The 22,364-nt window shown below is 39.8% G+C and overlaps 1 protein-coding gene across 1 annotated transcript in view; it reads right to left on the minus strand.

The window, feature by feature from the left end:
- LOC114658435 (brefeldin A-inhibited guanine nucleotide-exchange protein 2-like) overlaps positions 1 to 22,364 on the minus strand; it is a 923,594-nt gene that overhangs the window by 475,210 nt on the left and 426,020 nt on the right. The window contains exon 13 of the mRNA XM_051932465.1: positions 22,076 to 22,277. Coding sequence (XP_051788425.1) covers positions 22,076 to 22,277 — 202 coding nt within the window. The remainder of the gene's footprint in view (positions 1 to 22,075; positions 22,278 to 22,364) is intronic.

Here is a 22,364-nt window from a genome sequence, read left to right on the forward strand (position 1 = left end):
CTGACCTGGGTGTTCAGTAACTCGAAGATATCCTCCCGGCTAACCAGGTGAACACTGTGCATTCAAGGTTTCTCATTTAAAGTCTTATTCTGGAAGGGCAGTGTCAACATTGTCACCAGACACCTTATCTCAGGGACTGTCAACTCTGTGACAGGTCTGTCTGGCAGCCTCTCAGAGGCCAACTCCTAACTTGCCTCTGGACATGGTCGACATAAGCACATGCAAAATCCATTAGTCCTTTGCTCCAGGACCTTAGGATGGGGACAACTGACCCAAAGTCAGGCTGAATCTATTTTGTGAATGCTCAAGGAGTTCTGTATAGATCAGTTCCAACTATCCTTGGTGGGATTAAATTATAGCTGGTGGTCCTAGAAGAATATGTTGCAGAGTTCTTGGCTCATTATCATGACAGCCCATCCGGTGCACATCTGGGATGAACGAAGAACTTGCTGAGGATCATGGAGGTGGCCTGGTGGCCCACTATCCGTAAGGATGTGTGGCGGCATGTGAAGACCTGTCTTGTATTTCAGCATTACAAGATCCCACCTAGTATGCCTGTCAATAATCTACAGCTGACCATAGCTGAGGAACCCGGGGAGATAACAGAAGTGGATTTAATGGGGTAGTTTCCTGCCACTAAATCGAGAAAGACCATCCTGATGGTAGTGATTAGTTACTTCGTTAAATGGGTGGAGCTCTTTGCATTACCTGATGCAAAGATCATTAAAATTTGCTCCACCATGAAGAATGAAATCTTCACCCTCTGAGGGGCCCCGAAATACCTGGTTGTCCAACTGGGATCCACAGTTCACAGCCTGTGAAGCTGTGCTATCCCAAATTAAACAAAATTCAGCAGCTTTTAATTTGCTTCATAGGGCAATTCTGGCAACAGTGTCATGTGTGTTCCAATAATTCCATAGAACAAATATTTGTGTTATAAAAGTTTAGCAAAATTCAAAGCAAAACAGTTAACACCAAAATAGAGAAAAAATGAAAATGCTTAAAGGAAGTTTGTTTAAGGCTTATTTATCTTATTTCATTTCTCTCTAAGTTTTGTCATTCAGTCATAGTGCAAAAGTTCGCTGACGACACTGCTATCGTGGGCTGCATCAGGAGTGGGCAGGAGGAGGAGTATAGAAACCTCATCAAGGTCTTTGTTAAATGGTGCGACTCAAACCACTTACACCTGAACACCAGCAAAACCAAGGAGCTGGTGGTGGTGGCCCCTCCTGGACCCCGTGATCATCAGAGGTGACTATGTGCAGAGGGTACAGACCTATAAATACCTGGGAGTGCAGCTGGATGATAAATTGGACTGGACTGCCAATACTGATTCTCTGTGCAAGAGATACTTCCTTAGAAGACTGGCGTCCTTCAACATCTGCAATAAGATGCTGCAGATGTTCTATCAGACGGTTGTGGCGAATGCCCTCTTCTACGCAGTGGTGTGCTGGGGAGGCAGCATAAAAAAGAAGGACACCTCACGCCTGGATAAACTGGTGGCAGAGCGACGGGCACACAGCAGGCTCCTATCAATTATGGAGAATCCACTGCATCCACTAAACAGTGTCATCTCCAGGCAGAGGAGCACCTTCAACGACAGACTGCTGTCACTGTCCTGCTCCACTGACAGACTGAGGAGACTGTTCCTTCCCCAAAGTATGCACTCTTCAATTCCACCCGTGGGGTGGGGGTAAACGTTAACATTATTCAAAGTTATTGTCTGTTTTTACCTACATTTTTATTACTCTTTAATTTAGTATTGTTTTTTTGTATCAGTATGCTGCTGCTGGAGTATGTGAATTTCCCCTTGGGATTAATAAAGTATCTATCTATCTATCTGTCTATCTATCTATCGCGTAAAAAGCGTTCATAACAAAACGGTCAGAAAACTGTATGCCAATACCCTATTTGCAAACTTATTTAACAGTGAGACTATTTCCTAATTGGCTTAATTAACACATTAACATATGTTATACATATATACCTAAGAAAATTCTATTTCATGTTAACTTACAGGGGACAAAAGACTATACCTTATTCTAAGTAACTATGAGAAACTGATATTCTATTAAAATTAAGTAGGCACACTTATGTGAATTTATACTTCTCTTTAAGATTGGTTCTTACAGCCTGAATATGTAACTTGCCTCTATCAGAGCATGAGCTCAGTTGTTACAACTTGTCTTTGAACATATATAAAACAGAAATGTTAACTATTTGAAGAAATGATGATGATTTCAACAATATTGTGTCATTATTTAACTCAGTTGAAATCATGATTAGTTTTACTGAATCAACCTGCAATCTAGGCATTATCTTTGACAACAGTATATCATTTAAAGCGCACATTACAAAACTATGCAAAACATGTTTTTTCCATCTTAAAAATGTTAGAAAATTCAGGTGTTTTCTAAATATGCAGATAATGAAAAATTAACTATTTCTAATACAACTGACTACTGCAGTGCATTGTTCACAGGGTTTTCAAAATTTTCTTTGTACACCTTTCAGTTATTTCACAATTACTACAGGAATAAAAAAAGAGTGAAAATGTAACTCCCGTTCTAACATCCTTAGACTGGCTTCCAGTTACTTTTAAGGCAGATTTACTTTTTTAGCTGAACTTTACTTACAAAACTGAGTGCACATTAAACTTTCATGATGCCAGCTTGCTTAAGATTCCCAGGATTAATAAAATAACAGTGGGAGGCTGAGCTACAGTTACAGTGCCCAGTGAAAGAATATAAGCGATTGTAAGACTTCTTTTCAGTTATTGTTGTCTAGCTGTCTACATAAGTGAGATAGCAATTAACATTTGGGGATGAACATTCAATGGTATCTGTAAGAGCCATTTCCTAGTTATATAAGATTCATAAATATTTTACTAAGATGAAAATGCATAATCTATGGGAGGTTCCTATAACCCCATAAGTAGGATTGTATTGGTATATTCTTGCCATTTCTAACAGCTCTGACTAAATATTATTCTCAGTCAGTGACCAGCCTTGACATGTTCGTGTAGAGGGCACATGGTTTTAAACCGTGCCTCTCGTGCCTATGGGCCTTTGAATGTGTGAAGAAACTTTTAAGAAAACACGCTTATTAAAGCACATAGCCATACGCTTAAGGCGTAAGAACTTTTAAGTACAGAAATAACTAAAGTTTCTCAAGAAAAGATAAGTTTAGAGAAGATATATTTTAACCTTTTTTTTGCTTTTTATTCAATGTGTGTAACTACTTTTATCTTTATTCTTGTGTGGATTATTTGCTTTTAATTTTCACTAAATATTTTAAAACGAACTTTTGGACTGAGACATTTCTTTCGGCACGCATTTTACCCGTGCTTGAACTCGCCTTATACTTCGGCGGCTGCACTAAATATAGCATTTGGCGAGGACTTTCTGAGATGAATCGTCAACCTGGAAGCTGAAAGGGCGCTACAGAGAAAGCAGGGTCCCAACCTGCGACTAAAATGGTTGCAAATGTGAATGAAATCATTAAAACTTTAAACTAATCATACTGTAATAGATGCAAAAAAACTTTTTTTTATAGTTCAGTGGATGTGCCGCTAACATATGTGTCGATATGGGCTCCCTTTGGATATCCATGTGCCGCATTCCCCTAAAGGCTGATTTATACACCTAATACTTCCATCCTGGGTGTGAGAAAAGTGCAGCAAAAATGACATCAGACTTGAAGACGTGTGCGCAAAAATATTTCCAAGTACAAGGCGCAGCTGATGCTGCAGCCATGTATTCAAAATGGTGAATTTCAACGAGAGGCTATGTATGCCTGAGCCAGAATAATGAATGAAGGGCTGAATATGATGCAAATGGTCATCAAAACATAAGGATCACATGCAAAAATTTGAATGTCATCTGCCAATCATATAGGTCCCCTTTAATGAAGATATAAATGCCCCGAGAAATTCAATTGTCCTTTCTGATTTGGCACAGGTGCACATAGGTGTGATTTTCATGGATCTGAGGTTAGGGATCTGCGCCGGTAATCAGAAGGTTGGTTTAAATCCGGTAAATGTCAGAAATGATTCCACTTCATTGGTTCCTTGATCAAGATCTTTAACCAGGATGACATTAACACTAGAATTACCAAAGCCTACAAAAAATCTCGTAAACCCAGCCCACCTTAAATCCCTCTGCACCTCTCCGTCAGCGTCTTTTGTCTTGTAAATGCACCGATCAAGACAAGCACCAAACAGCCTACTATTCCATCCCCCCACCACCACAGAACAGGCACAAAGTTCTCCCAGTTCAAGCCTTGATTATCTGGGAGTCAGGTACCTAGAGTTGTATAGGGAAATAATAGATCGTTATTTGGAACACATGCATTTCATGTGTGCTCCGTTTCTACAACAATATATGTAAACACCTCGTTAAAACAGAAAAGTTTTTTTATATTTTAGTAATAAATGACAAAATGTAGACAGCTGTATAATGTGTGAAGCCTGTCCAAAGTCCAAAGATCAAATAAACACTTTCACAAAAGGTACAAGGATTATACAAAAGCTTCTGTGGCGCAGCAGTAAGAACTGCTGACTTGTAATCAAGAGAGCTACGAGATCGATCCTGACTGCCTTGTAAATTTACTGTTTTGAGTAGTGAGCTGGTCTTATTCTTAATATTATACAATAAACACATACATTTGATTTGCGTCTGTAACAGCCTGTGTAAATTTACAGTACTTGTAAAAGTCTGCATTTTTTTTTCACTTTTATTCTCTCAGTCACAATCACGATGCACACTACCACAACCCCCGAACTGACAACCCCAACCCAAACCCCCCAAGGATCTGACTCAGTTAGTTGTTATCTGAAACTGGGAATCACTGAAGATGTGAGTGGTGTTTTGAGATAATGGAACTAGGAATTCTCTGATCTTGAGGGATAAAAGCTGACACACTGGTGAATCTGCCTTCTTCCTATCTCATTGACACTTGAATTTTTTTATTCAGTTAAATTGAGTGTTCCTGCTTACGCTGAATTAGTATGCACCTTATGGTCCATGTATATATGATATTTGGAATTATTAATTTTATGACCTGTATAGTACATTTCGGAAAACATTGTGGCACTGATGCAACATTTTTCATATTATTCATATTCATTCGCATGCCTTCTTGCGGTTGTAATCAGTGACTGCGGTTTTTTTTTTCTGATCTTGCCCAGTCTTCACATTTTTGTGTATTGTTTCTTTTGTACTCCAGGACATGCAGAGGAAAGAATAGTAGAGAAAGGTCAGTTCCGTGCTATATGCAATCATCAAATTCAAATGTTAACAGTTTCCACACACCCAAGGACCGTACTTCCTACATTTATGACATGTGTGCCTGTTGCAATGTACACACTTCTCTCTATGCTGTGGTTCCTATTACATTGAAGGAGCACCTGACACTGACTGAGTTTGCTTTCCTGGGGGAAGCAGCAGTCTTGGAACAGAAGCTTGTCAATGTTGCATCCTCTTTTTCTATCAACTTTTCTTGTAAGAAGCGATGACGAAGTTCCTCTGCAAGGTGAGCCATGAACACTCTTCTTTTCTCAGTGGACCCGTGCATATGCCTTGTGCAGTAGATGTTCATTCATCGCCGCCAAGTAAAGCATTTTGTAGCACACAGCAACCGGCCACCTGCGTGTTCCTGCTCGCACTGAATAAGCTCACGCCTTCTGGTGCATGACCCTAACTAACTGCATCAGCATAAATTTACACACAATATGACGCTGTTCGTTTTCAAATAATATTGCATTAGTGCAATGATGTTTTCTAATTAGTACTATTGAGGTCATACAATCATTTCTTCAAAATGTCACGTATATTTGTCGCTTTCTTTTTTTCCCCCGGTGCAGCGTTGACATCATGCAGTGGTGGGGGGATGGTACAGCAGGCTGCTTGCTGATTGTCTTGATCGGTACATTTACAAGACAAAAGACACTGACAGAGAGGTGCAAAAGGATTTAAGGTGGGCTGGGTTTATGAGTTTTTTCGTAGGCTTTGGTAATTTAGTGTTACTGACTGTACATAGTTTGAATTTTAGCCAAATCATCAAGACAGACAAAAAAGCACAAGGGAAGAATGCATTGCACAGAAGAAGGAAAAGAATTAGACACGCATATGTGGAGGTTAGAAAGGTAAAGAGTCAAAAAGATTAACATTTTACATATTTGATTATTTGGCACCTAAATCAAAGCTATTGGCTCCCATTTTTTTTCTTTTAGAAGCCACTGGCTACTTGAGGTGAATTTTTGTCTGGAGTGCTGAGAAGATGGACGGCCAGTTTCCTATTAAAATGACTGGTGCTCACAATAATAGCTTGCTTTTTGCTTTTGCATGTTCTTAAAACAACATGGATACACCATTTTTGTACATGAACTTTATATGAGGATCAATACTTAATAGCATATGTTGCCTTGAAAAATTGATGTACTTGATAAGTTTTAACACTTTTCTTTATAATAGGACCATGGTACCCTTTACATTTCTCTATAAAACGCAAGAGCAGGCTACTTATTTTTTAATGTTCATAAAAATACTTCACTTTATAACACAATTTTATGTTGCACACTAATATATATCATGATTCTGAAGTAATAAATTTGACTTGAAAAACATCAAATTTACCATTTAATGTTGGGAAGGAGGGGAGTCTGGGTTGTAGAAGTGCACCATTAAATATTCCTTCTTTGGTATTAGTTGGTATACACTCACTCACTCTCTCCCTCCCTCACTCTCTCTTCTTCCGTCAATGACCCGCCACATTCCCAATTTTACTCTGAAAACAGCAACGACAGTACAGATGCAATAACACTAGAAAACAATTTTAAGCCCTTTAGTCAGATTGGTGCTTATAAGAGAAAGAGAAGCAAAAAAAATCAGATTTGTGGTCAAGAGAAAATATTTACTGAAATAAATTAAAATGTGCACACTCCAGGATATACTGTAACTTAGTTTAAACTGACACACATGCACTCCCATTACAGTGTAACCCAGACAGCTTCCATCACTTGATGTGTTTGTTATATGTACCTGTGAAAGAAAACCATTAAAATAGCAATAGCAAAAAAAAAAAAAAAAAGTCAGAATACAGATTCAGAAGGATTCAAATTAAAGCAGTGACATAAAGCTGCTCTGACATACTAAGGAAGGCAGACTACTATGGGAAAAGACAGTGGCGGACCGTGCATTTCACACCTAGGCCTTCAGTAGTGCTCCATCTGAATCAACCCGCCCCTCAAAAACTAATTTATTGTTATAAAAACCATCTTAATATGCAGAAATACAGTAAAAAGAGACGTTGCATCGCAGATAGATAACTCCTGTAGCCACAATAAATGCCTTTCTTGAATAGACAAACCAGGGATGAACAAGTTCCTTTCTACTGCAGCTACAACCGCGACACACATAAACATCAATAATAACTCATAAACTTGCAATATTATTCAGGAATATCGCAACATTTTACTTACCAAAAATTCGGATTATTTGTAAACAAAATTCATCCTCCTCTCTTTCCTCAAAAACAGTTCAATTACTAGCAGATTATCCTTGCACTTCAGTTCCATCACGAAGTCCCTTTCTATCACCATCAAAGCTAATGCTGAAAGTCGAACCTGCCCTGTCGTATTTCTGACATAAGTTTTAATTCGCTTTAGGGCTGAAAATGTCCGCTCGACAGAAGCAGTGGACACGGGAATGGTCACCGCCAAACATACCAATGTGTACAGCTGCCCCATGTTCCATGCCCCATTTTCTGATGAAGGAAGTCAAGGAGATCAATGGGAGAATTTCCTGCAAAATCATTCCATGACATACTTACACCATCCTATCCAATTTACGGGTCTGAATATGGTGACGTTGCTGTACGCCTGCTAGAGGACCCTAGTAACACCAACTCAAAATCTGATTGGTTGAAGCAACAGTTTAATTGACATTTATTTTGTGTTAGAGGGCCTGCAGAACGGATAGTGAAGGCCTCCGGGCAGACTTCATTGACTTTGACCCTGCCTGGCAACAAATGATGGCTGAAATGTGATTGGTTAAATGCTTTAATACGAAAATACATGTCTGGAAGTAGCACAACCATCGGAAAAGCTATGCAAGGAAGCAGACAGACTATTTGGAATTATTTAATAAGTATTCATGGACAAAATATAATTAACATCAGTTTGTGATTCAGATATTTTTTTAGGCCAGCAGAGAAGGCCTTGCAGGCCCTGACGGTCCACCACTGGGAAAAGAATACCATGGCACCTTTGGCTTACTATTTAAAAATTAAAAAACAAGAAACCTTCCAATCAGAGCTAGAGGCAAATTCATGAAAAATGAACACTTAAACCTTGTAATACAGACAAAGCAACTTTAAATAATTAAAAATATCATGCAAATAAATAAAGTACACTAAAATAAAAGTGAATAATGCACCTAGTACAAACTCAATATTCTTGCAATGCACCCAAGTGCTGCTAGGATTGGCTCCTGTTCAAACAATTCAATTGTTAGATTTCTTGTGTTAAAAAAAAAAAAAAAAATCAGATTGGAACTGGTCATAAGCATTACGATCAGTGAACCTCTACATCTGGCTTACTGCCAAATCCCTATATATAATCACAATTTCACACTTAAACAAATATTCTTAAATAAAAGCGCACTTGTTTTTTTATACATGTACCTTTTGTGAAAGTGTTTGATATTTGGACTTCAGTCTTCACACATTATACACTTTATGTCAGAATTTTGTCATTAGTACTATAATATGAAAATAGTTTGTTTTAGGTATGTGTTCAAAATTTCTTGCATTTCCTGTCATCCTACATTTACATAAATCTCCTGTAGATACAGAACACACATGAAATGCATGTGTTCCAAATAATGATATATTATTTACCCTACACAACTCCAGGCACCTCACAACCAGATAAACAAGATTTCAGGTGGGAGAACATTTTGCCCTTTCTGTGGTGGTGGGGATGGGATAGCAGGCGGCTTATTGCTTATATTGATTGACACATTTACAAAACAAAAGATACTAATGGAGAGGTGCGAAGGAATTTAAGGTGTCCCGGGATTATGAGTTTTTCATAGGCTTCAGGGATTCTAGTGTTAATATATAGTCTCTAGCATTCAATTAATATTTTAAAGCCTGCAATATATTCATTGGCTGGTTTTATTATTATTTTGGATGCCTGATCTTAATGTTGGTCTTCGGTTAAATTGGCATGTGTGGTAACTGAGTGTAAGGTCTACATTGTTGATGTGAGCTTGTCCGCTGCTCAAAGTGACACCAACCATTCTTTACCAATGATCTCTTTAAACTAGCACTTGACTGATTAGCACATCAGCATCTCTGCTGTTAATTTATTTTGAAATCAGTGCTTTGTTTAAAAATAAAAAAAGTGAAATAGGATTCACTTTATTTAAAATTAGAAATTCCTGTTGACTAGTGTCAGCCCACAGAAATTCAAAAACCTGTCTTAAGATTTGGTCTGGACAATGGCTCTACCACAGGTGTACTCAGAGCAGTTTTTCTAAACCATTCCCCAATGACATAAAAGTATCCTTTCGCATCTGATTCTTTTCCATTTACTCTTAAATCTAAGATCCTTAACAGCTGTTTAATGCTATCTCATTAAAGGAAATGTAAAGTAACTAATAATTTTTTATTTACTTTTATTACAATGCTTTAAAATCCCCACTTTAACAAGCCTCATGTCAGGCAACAATCTGTGTCACACAATTAGTACCAGTCTCACCTTCTTGCTGGTTTGATCTATACTAATAAAAGGCAAAGCCCTCACTCACTCACTCACTCACTCACTCATCACTAATTCTCCAACTTCCCGTGTAGGTGGAAGGCTGAAATTTGGCAGGCTCATTCCTTACAGCTTACTTACAAAAGTTAGGCAGGTTTCATTTCGAAATTCTACGCGTAATGGTCATAACTGGAACCTCTTTTTTGTCCATATACTGTAATAGACTGCAGCTCGATGGCCGTGGGAGGCGGAGTTGTGTATCGCGTCATCACGCCTCCCACGTAATCACGTGAACTGACTGTGAACGCAGTACGTAGAAAACAAGGAAGAGCCCCAAAGAGCGCTGAAGAAAACATTCATTACACAATTGAGAAGGCAGCGAGACAACAAGAAGCGAGCGAGTGACGCATACAAGCATACTCATAAGTGCAGCTACTGCGGAAACAAAGCACGGTGTAAACCGTAAGTTTAAATTAAGTTTATAGAAACGCTCCCGCTGCCGTTTGCAATACCATACTCGCGACATACAAGTTTAATGAGAAGACACGAGGTATATACGAGACTGGATCACTTTGTAACAGAGTTAAAATTGCTGTAACGAGAAACTTTTAAGTGCCGGGTCTTAGCTAACATTAAATAAAGCCGTGGACATCGCAACATCACACAACAGAGCGGCTCACGTGAACTGACTGAACGCAGCATGAGTGATCACTTCGATGAATCAAACCTGTTCTAAAAACACATTACACAATCGATAATGTAGGAAAAGAATATGAAGCGACTGACACATACACACATATTCATGAGTGCAGGTACTTCGGAAACAAAGCACCGTGTAAACCTAAAGTTTAAATTAAGTTCATAGACCTACAAAAGGTTGCCATTGATTTGAGGCAAGATTGATTTTCTCCTGTACAACTATACGTTGCATTCTCAACAGTAAGCTTGCATGGCTTGGTCATATTACAACCGGAGTGCTGAACTGACAACGTGGTATACAAAGAAAACTATAACAATCGTAATAAACGAACAATAAAACAGCAGAGAACCCGTGGATTAAATAAAAAGGCTGCTTCTTTGGCGAAGCAAGGAAAAAGGATGGCCTTATATGGCGTTCGTTTATAAAACAGCGGAGAAGCTGTGTAAAGGCTGCTTCACAAAAAAACAGTAGAGCGCCTTATATGAGCAGGCAGTCAGCTAAAGAAGGGAATCAATAAATAACTATAATCGTAATAAACGAACAAAAAATAGCGGAGAATCCACGGATTACATAAAGGAAATGGGTACCTGAACAGAAAAGTGAGTCTCAAATAGCTACACAATAACTATAAAAATCGTAATAAACGAACAATAAAACAATACAGAACCGCTAAGCAAGGAGAAAGAACGGCCTTATATGGCGTTCGTTTATAAAACAGCGGAGAGGCTGTGTAAAGGCAGCTTCACAAAAAAACAGATCCTTAACAAATTGTTATTGGTATATTTTCCCTCAGTTTAAAAAGGTTTTCTTTTCTTCTTAATAAAAATTTAAAAGCAGTACTTCACCGCTGCGAAGCGCAGGGATTTGGCTATATATATATATATATATATATATATATATATATATATATATATATATAAATGAGAACTGATCTCGGTACAACAGGCTGGTGTAATAGATGCGGGTGAGATAAAGTCCAAATGACCTTAGACACGATCAGATGTCTGGTCACGGGAGGTGTCGCTATTAACTCCACGGTGGTACAACTTTGTTTGTAAACTCCCCTTTCCAATATCGAGGTAAAGATTAATTGCAAGCACAATCTGAAGTCTGAAAGTACTTTAATTCCTGTGGCTGTGGTCTGTAAACAAATTAAATACATACACTAAGTTACAACGTTACGTACAAATACACATTTTAACACTCTGAACGTGTAAGTTTAACAAACATTTGAACCTCTTTATATCAAATTATCTATGATAAACTTACTTTTCCACAAGGACGCACAGCATGGCTCAAGTGAAAGAGAAAAGGACAAACTATTCCCACAACGTGCAGCAAGCAAACAAAGGGACGAAAGACGTGCGAAGCCTGAACTTTCACCCGGAAATATGTAGGAAAGGCGCCACAAGTGATTTTTAATATTCTGCCATTAGAGGTTCAAATTCAACCTGACAAAGGACTTTCTGACATAGCCGCCCCCAAATTTGTTAGCACAAATTTGTACTTCAAGAAGAAAGTCCTCATCACCCATCTGGTCTATATCCATCACAGTCTTCAACAGCTGGAAGCCTGACTAATTTGACTGTGGGTCGGATATACACTCGATCCTTTACCTGAATCTTCACTGTACGTATGCGACCATCAGGTCCTGGGTAGGTTTCAATGATTTTACCGCTTGGCCATGATGCTCTTGGGAGTTGCGCATCAATAATCATGACTACCTCTCCAACCTTCAACTCATCACAGTCAGTCTGCCATTTCTGACGGAGCTGGAGACCAGGTAAGTAATTCTTGACAAAATTACTCCAGAAATGATCAGCTAAAATCTGACTGTGACGCCATCGCCGTCGTCCCAGCAAATCATCTGGAGGGTAAACTACCTGTGGTAGTGAAGCATCTCGCCGCCCCATGAGCAACAGATTCGGAGTTATCGGGTCAGGATCTGCCACATCTGAGGATACATATCCCAGGGGTTTGGAGTTCAAAATACCTTCAACTTCTATAAGAACGGTAGCTAATACGGCCTCAGTCACAACATTGGTTCCAAGAACTACTCGTAAGGCACTCTTCACTGACCTGATTTCCCGTTCCCAGGTCCCTCCAAAATGTGGACTACTTGGTGGGTTGAACTGAAATTTCACTTGCTGCTTAGCGAGTTGCTCCTGCAAGGAAGGTGTCATGGCAGTAATAGCTTCCTTTAACTCAGCTTCTCCTCCTCGGAAATTTGTACCTCTGTCAGACAGAAGTTCAGAAGGCTGGCCTCTTCTTGACACAAACCGACGGAAAGCCATGAGAAATGCATCAGTATCTAAATTTTCAATTAAATCTAAATGAACACAACGAGTAGTCATACATTTGAATATAATTCCCCAACGTTTTTCCGTCCTCTGGCCAATTTTTACCGTAAAGGGACCAAAGCAATCAACCCCTGTGGACCAAAAGGGTGGCTTAAATAGCCATAGTCGTGCTGGAGGTAGATCCGCCATCTTTGGAGCCCGAGTGGTGGCACGCCAACGCTGGCATTCCCTACATTGGTGCTGATGTCGTCTGATAGCCTCACGACCCCTTAATATCCAATATTTTCTTCTTACCTCCGCAAACACACGCTCTGGGCCTGGGTGCAGAAGTTTTTCATCATAGTTCTGAATGAGCAGTTTAGTTATTGGGTGACATGGGTCCAGTACAATAGGATGGATGTCTTCCTCATTAAAACCCTCTATTCTTCTTAGTCGGCCACCGACTCGAATGAGACCCACGGTATGGTCGAATTCTGGTGATAATGTCCTCAAGCGACTGCTTAGAGGTATTTCCACTCCTGATTGAAGATTCTTGACTTCTACAGGGAAACTGCTTTGTTGAGCTCTTCTTAGGAGTTCAACTTCCGTCTCCCTCCAGGTTTCTGCTGAGGAATAAGCACTTGAATTCCCATCAGCCGCCCCATGAAGATCCTGAATGGTAGCCTTAACTAAATCATTCCAAGACTGGAAAAGACTGGGATCTGGATATCTAGTGTGCTGCTCCATTACAAGACTTCCACAAAAGGTAGCATTCTTCATTTCAGTGGAGTCCTCAGGTGGGCCAGTAATCAAGGAATATGGCCATTCGTTAATAGGCTGTTTGAGAAAGGAAGGTCCATTCCTCCATCTGTTTAACTCACTAAGCTCCTTCTTTCCCCGGGTAATGTCATCAGCTGGATTATCTTTGGTTGCTATGTAATTCCAGTTGTCTAAATTGGTTAAGTTCTGTATTTCCGCTACTCTGGTGCCTACAAACACTTTATACCGACAGGATTCGGATTTCAGCCAGGTCAAGACTGTAGTGGAATCACTCCACAAGAGTACCTGCCCTATAGGCAAGCTCAGCTCTGTGGTAAGTAGATGCGCTAACTGAGCACCAGTTAAAGCAGCACAAAGCTCTAGACGAGGCATTGAGATTTGCCGTTTGGGGGCTACCCTGGACCTAGACATCACAAAGCTAACATGTATTCCCCCCTTTTCATCTTCAGTACGTAGATAAGCAACAGACCCATATAATCGCTCGGAGGCATCACAGAATACATGCAAGTCTCTCTTAGCCCCGAGAGTATCAGCACATGGTGGGATGTAGCAGCGAGGCAAGATTACATGCTTTATACTGCCTAGCTCCTCTACCCAGGTAAGCCATCGTTGCACAAGGGTGTCAGGGGTAATGTGATCATCCCAACCACTTTCAGTCTTCCAAAGGTCTTGTACCAGAACCTTGGCTCATGCTGTAAAGGGAGTGAGAAACCCCAGTGGGTCATACTGGCTGGCAAGTACCTTATAAATGTTCCGCTTAGTTGGCTCAATGCATTCAATTGGGCAACATCTGTAACCAAGACTGTCCATGGTACAGTTCCAGCGGAGACCTAGTGTTGGCTCTAGTGGCTCTTCGCCATGCTGTGAAAGCCACAATACAGAATTCTCTGATCTGGCCTCATCTGGGAGATGTTGAATGACTGATGTGAAATTGCTGGCCCACTGCCTAATTTCAAAGCCACCTTCAGAAAGATGTTGACACAATTTATCTACTAGCTGCTTGGCACTTTCTATACACGGTAAGCTGTACAGACAGTTATCCACATAAAAAGCTTTATTAACACAATTCCACACCTCTTCAAAGCCTTCCTCATTGTCCTGAGCATGTTTTCTCAATGCATATGTTGCACAACAAGGGCTACAGGTTGTGCCGAAAGGTAAGACTTGCCATTCATAAACACTTGGTAACTTATCACGGTCCATATTCCTCCATATAAACCTCAGTAATGACCTGTCAGAAGGTAGCAAATGTATTTGATGAAACATAGCCTTGATGTCACCAGATATGGCAACTATATGCTGGCGAAATCGAAGAACAACACCCAGTAATGAGGGTCCCAAAGTTGGACCTGCAAACAGATGATCATTTAAGGCAAGTCCGTCCCTCTGATAGGAGCAGTTGAATACAAGCCTGTATTTACCATTATGCTGCACCATATGATGTGGTATATACCAAGCCTCTTCATGTGATTTTATTTCCTTTTCAGTCAGAATTCTGAGATGGCCTGCATCCACAAGCTTCTGGATGCGCAGTGTATGTAAGTCAGCCAAATATTGATCTTTCATAAGACACCTTTCTACACGTCTAAGGTGGGGAAGCATAGCTTCTGGAGAACCAAGGAAGCATGGACTTCTGGAACGTCTCAATAATGGGGTGGCATATCTTTTGACCCCATGGACCTCAACTCTCACAGTCCTTGTTTCAAGCAAGTCCAGGGCTTGTTGGTCTTGCTTGGACTGGGTCACCTGCTGCAGGTTCAGATAGGGTAAAGTGTCAGTCTGCCAAAGCCGCTCTACATTTCTTATTAGTTCAGTTGAGGGGGATGAGACATTCATCAGTATACATCTTTCATCTTGTCCCTGTCCTTGGATTAGACCTGCAGGCCCTTGTAGTGTCCATCCCAAAGCAGTATGGACTGCAACAGGTGCATTCGGTGGACCAAAATTTACTGGTTGAATCGGCATCACCAGTTGGGGAAAATCTGAGCCTATCAGAAGCAAAGGACAGGCCCGGTCTATCTGAGGTAATGGTACATTGCGTAGATGCAGGTAACGCTTCTTTAACTCATTAATAGGGTATGAGTATTCTGACAAGCACAGACTGTTTGCAGAGAAGGCCCGTTGAATGGTATATTTCTTGTTGGGTTCATTCACCGAAGAGACTTCAAAGTTCACTGCATTACCAGGAATCCGGACAATATCCTGTCGGACTGTTCTAAGAGTCATTACCTCTGGGGTTTGGAGTAACTTTAGTGTGCTGACTGTCGCAGTCATGATAATGGTCCTTTCCGATCCATCATCTAGGACAGCAAAGGTCTCAACTGAACGCCCAGCATAGTGTACTAGAATCTTCACGACTTTAAGTAACACTTGATGTGGACGTCTGTTCCGGTCAATGTATATGGCATCAGACTTGACTACGGTCATGAGTACACTCTGCCCTCTTCTCTGCATAACAGTATCATGCAGAATTGTAAGGTGGAGCTCCTTGCATGTGTTGCATGGCTTCTTCAACGTACACGAGTCAGGGGTGTGTGTACGGCCACATTTCCAACAACGCTCGTTATCTCTTATCCAGTTGGCAACCTGTTCAGCACTTAATTTCTTAAAGTCTGTGCAGGCATTCAGATAGTGCTCCTTGTTATTGCAGAATGGGCAATAAGGTTTGAGCTTTTCATTGGACGTTTTAAGTGAAGGAGAGGAGTGAGGATTCGGTTGAAATGCAACTGGCTCTGCATTATAGTAAATTGTGTTGGTTGGCTCTGTTCTCCGGACTGAAATTGTATTCTCCTTTCTGCCATGCTTCAATGTCTCCCCCCGATACAGGGCAGCAGCTTGCTCCGAAATGCGTTTAGCACGGGACTTGGTTTGTAGCCAGACTGAAAGGTCCTGCAGTGTGTAGGTACAGTCTGCATTGGACTGTAATATTCCTTGAGCAAAGCAATATTCCACAAATCAATCACGATAACTAGGGGGCAACTTGCTCAAAAGCCGATCCACATGTGATCCACACCTCAATTCGTAACCACCTTCTCCTTCCAAAGCCTGAAGCATACCAACCAATGCATGTACTGAAAGGGCAAAGTCCTCAAATGCTTCAGCATCCCCAAATTTTATAGGTGAAGCATTAAGTATTGTTCCTATTTCACTCTGTACTAGCTGCCTTGGTTGACCATATTTCTCTTTCAGCGCTTGCAGGGAAATCGAATATGGATTTGGGCAATGCATATATGCTTTGGCCAATTTGTGTGCACCAGGAAATTTCAAACATCCAAGTAGCACTTGGTATTTGTACTGTTCAGTGAGATGGGGATGGCCATTTAAAAGACTGTCTAGTCCCATTTTGAAGAGAGCAAATTCACTCTCTTTGCAACTCTCAAAGCATGGCAGTTTCGGCTTAGGAATCCCACATGATGAAGCAATAAGCAAGTCCATCATATCGGGTGCGACTTGTACTGAAGGGGCATAGGCAGATGGCTTTGACAGGAAGGGTTATTCTGTAGGCATGTTAGAAATCGTAGGAGGAACATTCACCAGCTGGAAAGGCTGATGTACAAGTCGTGGACCCCCAGGCAGTTGGTGCCTGGCGTTTCCACTCTGCATATTATTTGTTACATGTTGGATTGGTGTATTGATTATAGGAAAACTAAAATCCTGGTGGTCTTGGGACATTATTGTTGCAGTAGGGACCCTGGCACTGTCATCCTTATTTCTGCCACTCAGGTCTAATGGATAGGACATGGTGAAGGGCTCTGCATTCACATTAAGCAAATCTTTAGTTGGTGCTGACAGATTTGAGAAGTGCTTTGGGATCTGGGAAACAGTAGGGGTCACAATCCCTTTGCGTTCATTTTCCATAACAAATGAAGAAATCATTTGTGCTTCTTCTAAGTCCTGCTCAGCCCTTCGGAGACGTCGCTGCTGGGACAACTGCTGGGATATAGCCTCTCTTTCCTTCAATGCTTCTCTAGCCTGAGTGTCTAGTAGTCTACATTGCTCATCTATTTTAAGGTCTTCCTCTATTTGTTTTCTGAGTTCTTGCAGTTCCACAAGTTTCCTTTTTTCTCTAAGAAAGGCAGACTGTGAATCGCTTAATGACAAATGCGTAACATTACTATGCTGTGAACTTACAGTGCGATGTGACCGCTCGCTGTCACCTACATGGGAACCCAAAGCCGTCTGAGGAATAGTCGGTTGGGATATTGAGCAGCTTGTAACAGAGCGTGCCTTTTGTCTTGATGGGTAATATCCCACCTCATAGGCTTCTAGCTGGGGTGGAGCGCGAGTCTCCCGGTGGATGCGGAGGTGAACTGACTGCTGACTGCGTGCATCTGCGGCAGAACTTGTTTGGCAAGTTGTGCTCACTGTGCATTCAGGAGGGTAACTCGTCTCAGTACATAAAACAGAAGGACTGACCTGACCAGCTACTGAAGGGTTAACATTTCCTGCCGTATTGATCAGGTCCGCTTTATCTGAAGTGTTACTTTGAAGAGCTGGGCTCAGCTCATCAGCGTTTTGCTCCTTATCCATTTGCCTTTGAACTTTATCCTTGTAAAGAAAAATTCCGGCTTGAAGGACCATAAAAATGAGAACTGATCTCGGTACAACAGGCTGGTGTAATAGATGCGGGTGAGATAAAGTCCAAATGACCTTAGACACGATCAGATGTCTGGTCACGTGTCGCTATTAACTCCACGGTGGTACAACTTTGTTTGTAAACTCCCCTTTCCAATATCGAGGTAAAGATTAATTGCAAGCACAATCTGAAGTCTGAAAGTACTTTAATTCCTGTGGCTGTGGTCTGTAAACAAATTAAATACATACACTAAGTTACAACGTTACGTACAAATACACATTTTAACACTCTGAACGTGTAAGTTTAACAAACATTTGAACCTCTTTATATCAAATTATCTATGATAAACTTACTTTTCCGCAAGGACGCACAGCATGGCTCAAGTGATAAGAGAAAAGGACAAACTATTCCCACAACGTGCAGCAAGCAAACAAAGGGACGAAAGACGTGCGAAGCCTGAACTTTCACCCGGAAATATGTAGGAAAGGCGCCACAAGTGATTTTTAATATTCTGCCATTAGAGGTTCAAATTCAACCTGACAAAGGACTTTCTGACAATATATATATATATATATGTGTGAATGTATGTATGTATGTATGTATATATGTATGTCTCTCTCTCTATATATATATGTATATGTAGATATGTATCTATATGTAGATATGTATATATATATATATATGTGTATATATGTAGATATGTAAATATGTATATGTATATATATGTGTCTGTATATATATATATATATATATATATATATATATATATATATATATATATATATATATATATATATGTGTGTGTGTATGTATGTATGTATGTATGTGTGTATATATATATATATATATATGTACGTGTATGTATGTATGTGTATATGTATGTGTGTGTGTATGTATGTGTGTATATGTATGTGTATATATATGTTGATATATGTATATGTATATGTATATCTAGATATGTGTACACTACTTCTCCGCTGCGAAGCGCAGGTATTTTGCTAGTACAGTATATAATGCCAAGAAAAGTGAGATTAAATTGGAAATATTCAGGCCACCTTTATTTCAATACTGCTACTGCTGTAAAAGAGAAAAAAAGTACACAGACTGCACAGAGCCTGACTTGACACCATGACGATCATGACTGTTTGTGGAGTTCAAAGGTTCCGACCGGTTTATTTCCTGAATGCCGTGGTATTCGACACCTCCAAAATAATAAAACAAGTCTGCCTTCGATCTGCCTGTTGTTTCACATCATTCACAACTCCCACACTGTTGCGGTCTTACTAACTGACATGCCGGTATTTGTCTCGATCCCTGTGAAGAAATAAGCCATAAAAGCAGTTGTGAAAAGAGACCTAAATGCACACACAGTAGCACTGCGCCTTGTTACAACATTATTAATAGTTTTAATCTTATTTACTTGTTGGTGAGACTGAAAAGCATGAAGCACTTATGACAATGTTGGTTGGGGCCCTTTTGGACCACCTAGGTAGCGTATTATGACATATCTGGCTGATGCATGGTTGAGCTCAGAGGAAAGCACCTTTTTATAAGGGTACAAGACACGTCTATAGGAAGGGTTGAGCAACTGGAGTGAGAATAAAAGAGTGCTTCCAGGCCAAACCGGCTGTGCGGTTTAAACTTATCTAGCATCTAGCTTTCAGTAGTAGACTGAAAATAAGACAGCAGTGGTCATACTTCCCTTGTATTGGGTGCAAATGCTTGGGATTGTGATTTTTTAACAGCAGTTGCCTGAGTACTATGAGAATTTTTTTAAGTTAGTGTTTGTTGTTGAAGCTGCTGTGGCCATTAAAATAATATTAAATATATAACACAAGTACAAACATACATGTTACACCCAGCATCATTAACCTAAGTTTGAATAATTACATATGTTGAATTTTAATATTCAAACCTGTTTTTTGGCTAATTGGACAGCCTTAGTACACAAGTTGACTTTCCAGTACTGGGCAAACAGAAATCTCAGATCTTATCTGTAAGTCTAAGCCATCCACCTGTCAACTGGACCTCCTCCCTACAGTTCTAGTCAAAGCCTGCTTCCCCTCTCTGGTCCTCCTTATCTCTGCTATAATCCACTCTTCTCAGAGCATTCAGTTGCTCTGCTCCCCAGCTTCGGAACTCACTACCACCTGAGCTTAGAAATATTGAATCATTTTCACTTTTCTAATCTAAACTTAAAACTCATTTGTTTAAGATTGCGTTTTCTCTTTGATTACAATTGCTCTGTCTGATTTTAACTTTTGTATTTTACTTTTGTTTATAATCTGTGTTCTGTCTATTGTTCGGTGTCCTTGAGTGTTTAGAAAGGCGACTACAAATAAATAAAATGTATTATTATTATTATTACTGCACACTATGGATTTTTGCCATGATTTTCTATTATTTTGTGCTTTTGTGGGTACATATTGGTGAATGTAATGCACATTTGCTACTCTGTTAAAATGTGAAGCAACTTCAGAGAAGAAGAGGACATCTTAGAGTCTAGAAAGGGAGAATAAGGTTCCTATGCAGACAGAGATATTGGAGTTAAAAGAATAAAGGAAAATGACTGAACAGGTCATGAAAAATTGTAAATCACAAGGTCAAAAATCTGTTTTTGTTGGTAAATTTTTCTTGAGAAAGCATTTTGTTCTTTAATATTCTGGTAAGGGCTGGCATGGTAGCACAGTGGAAGAACTGCTACCTCACAGTAAGGAAACCTATGCTCATGTCCTGGGTGCGCTTGCATGGAGATTTCATGTTCTCCTTATATCTGCAAGGGTTTTCTCACCCAGTCCAAAGACACATGCTAGTTAAGGGAATTGGTCTTAAGTGTGTTTTTTTTTTTTTTTTGCATCTGACATTTGCTGGGATAGGCTACAGCTTACCCATGATTCTGCTCTTGATAAGCACATTTAGAAGATATTTTGGTATATATATATATATATATATATATATATATATATATATATATATATATATATATAAAATGATAAACTTGTGAACCACTGGGCTTTGAACCATGACCCAAGAATTGAAGGTGTGGGCCACCTCCTCCATATAATTGAGCTTCAGATACTTCTTACCGCAAAGAGAGGCATGGCCATGCACCCTGGGTGACAGAAGAACAAAGGATGTGCAGTAGGACTGCTGACAGAAATAGAACAGTGAAATAAACTGGACAAGCCGACTGATCATTTTCATTACAATCATATGTCATACACTACAAGTGCAACAGAAAGTGATGCACAATAAAAGAATTGGATATACAGGCTTCGTCTACCACATTACTGGGCTTTGGATCCTTCTCGCGGTATGCATAGGCATGACCACAAAACACAGTTGATGCAAGCATGTTGCATGTCAGGAAAAAAATGGTAGGGACATCTGATGGCAGAAAAACACATTGAATAGGCTGACAACTAAGCACCATAATGGTAGTGGTAACTGTGGAACAGTAGCCTGGGGTGCTGTGTTTCATGAGAGGCGAATGAACCACTTTTCTTTGAGGTCCAGAGGTCTGAGTGTTTCCTAGTCATTTACATATTTATGGATGTATATACAGTACATATACAGTATGAAACAAAGTAGTCTAAAATATGGCTCTGTTGTTTTGAGGAATGAGAAATAACTTCTAATTTATTGCAAAAAAAAGTGAAGCAGGTACTTTGTCATAATTAGAATAATTGTTTTGATAAAAACCCATTCATCATAATGTGAATTTTATGTTTACCAAGCACCTGTAGTACAAGACTGACCAAAAACAATGTCCTAAGTAAAAAAAAATGTATGTTTACACTTGGCTTTACTGGCTTCAATGAATGTTTTATACTATTGCTTGTGTAATAAATTAAAAGTGTAGCTGTTAATATATTATGTACAGCAACAAGGAAAAACTACTGGAAGATTTTTTAAATGCACAAGTATTTAAAAACTTAAGTAAAAAAAACAAACTTAAAAATAAATACTATACTTACAACTCAATACCACGTTCTATTACTTCCTTCTGCTGTTTAATGACCTCACATTGCTCAGGGTCATCAGCCAGGGAAGCCTGAGTGCTTGTACTACCAATGCCAGAGGAAACAGTTGAGTCCATGGAGTTAACACTGTCTCGCCTTATAAGTGAATCCAGTACTTTCCCATAATTGACATCTTGCTCAGATACTTTTTCCTGACCTGAAAGTGGTACAAACAAATAGATGCTTTGAAAAGAAATCAAAAATGCACCTTCAATTCATTTAATGTAGCTTAAAAAAAGATTCA

This window comes from Erpetoichthys calabaricus, chromosome 10 (genome assembly GCF_900747795.2).
Source record: "Erpetoichthys calabaricus chromosome 10, fErpCal1.3, whole genome shotgun sequence".
Taxonomy (NCBI): domain Eukaryota; kingdom Metazoa; phylum Chordata; class Cladistia; order Polypteriformes; family Polypteridae; genus Erpetoichthys; species Erpetoichthys calabaricus.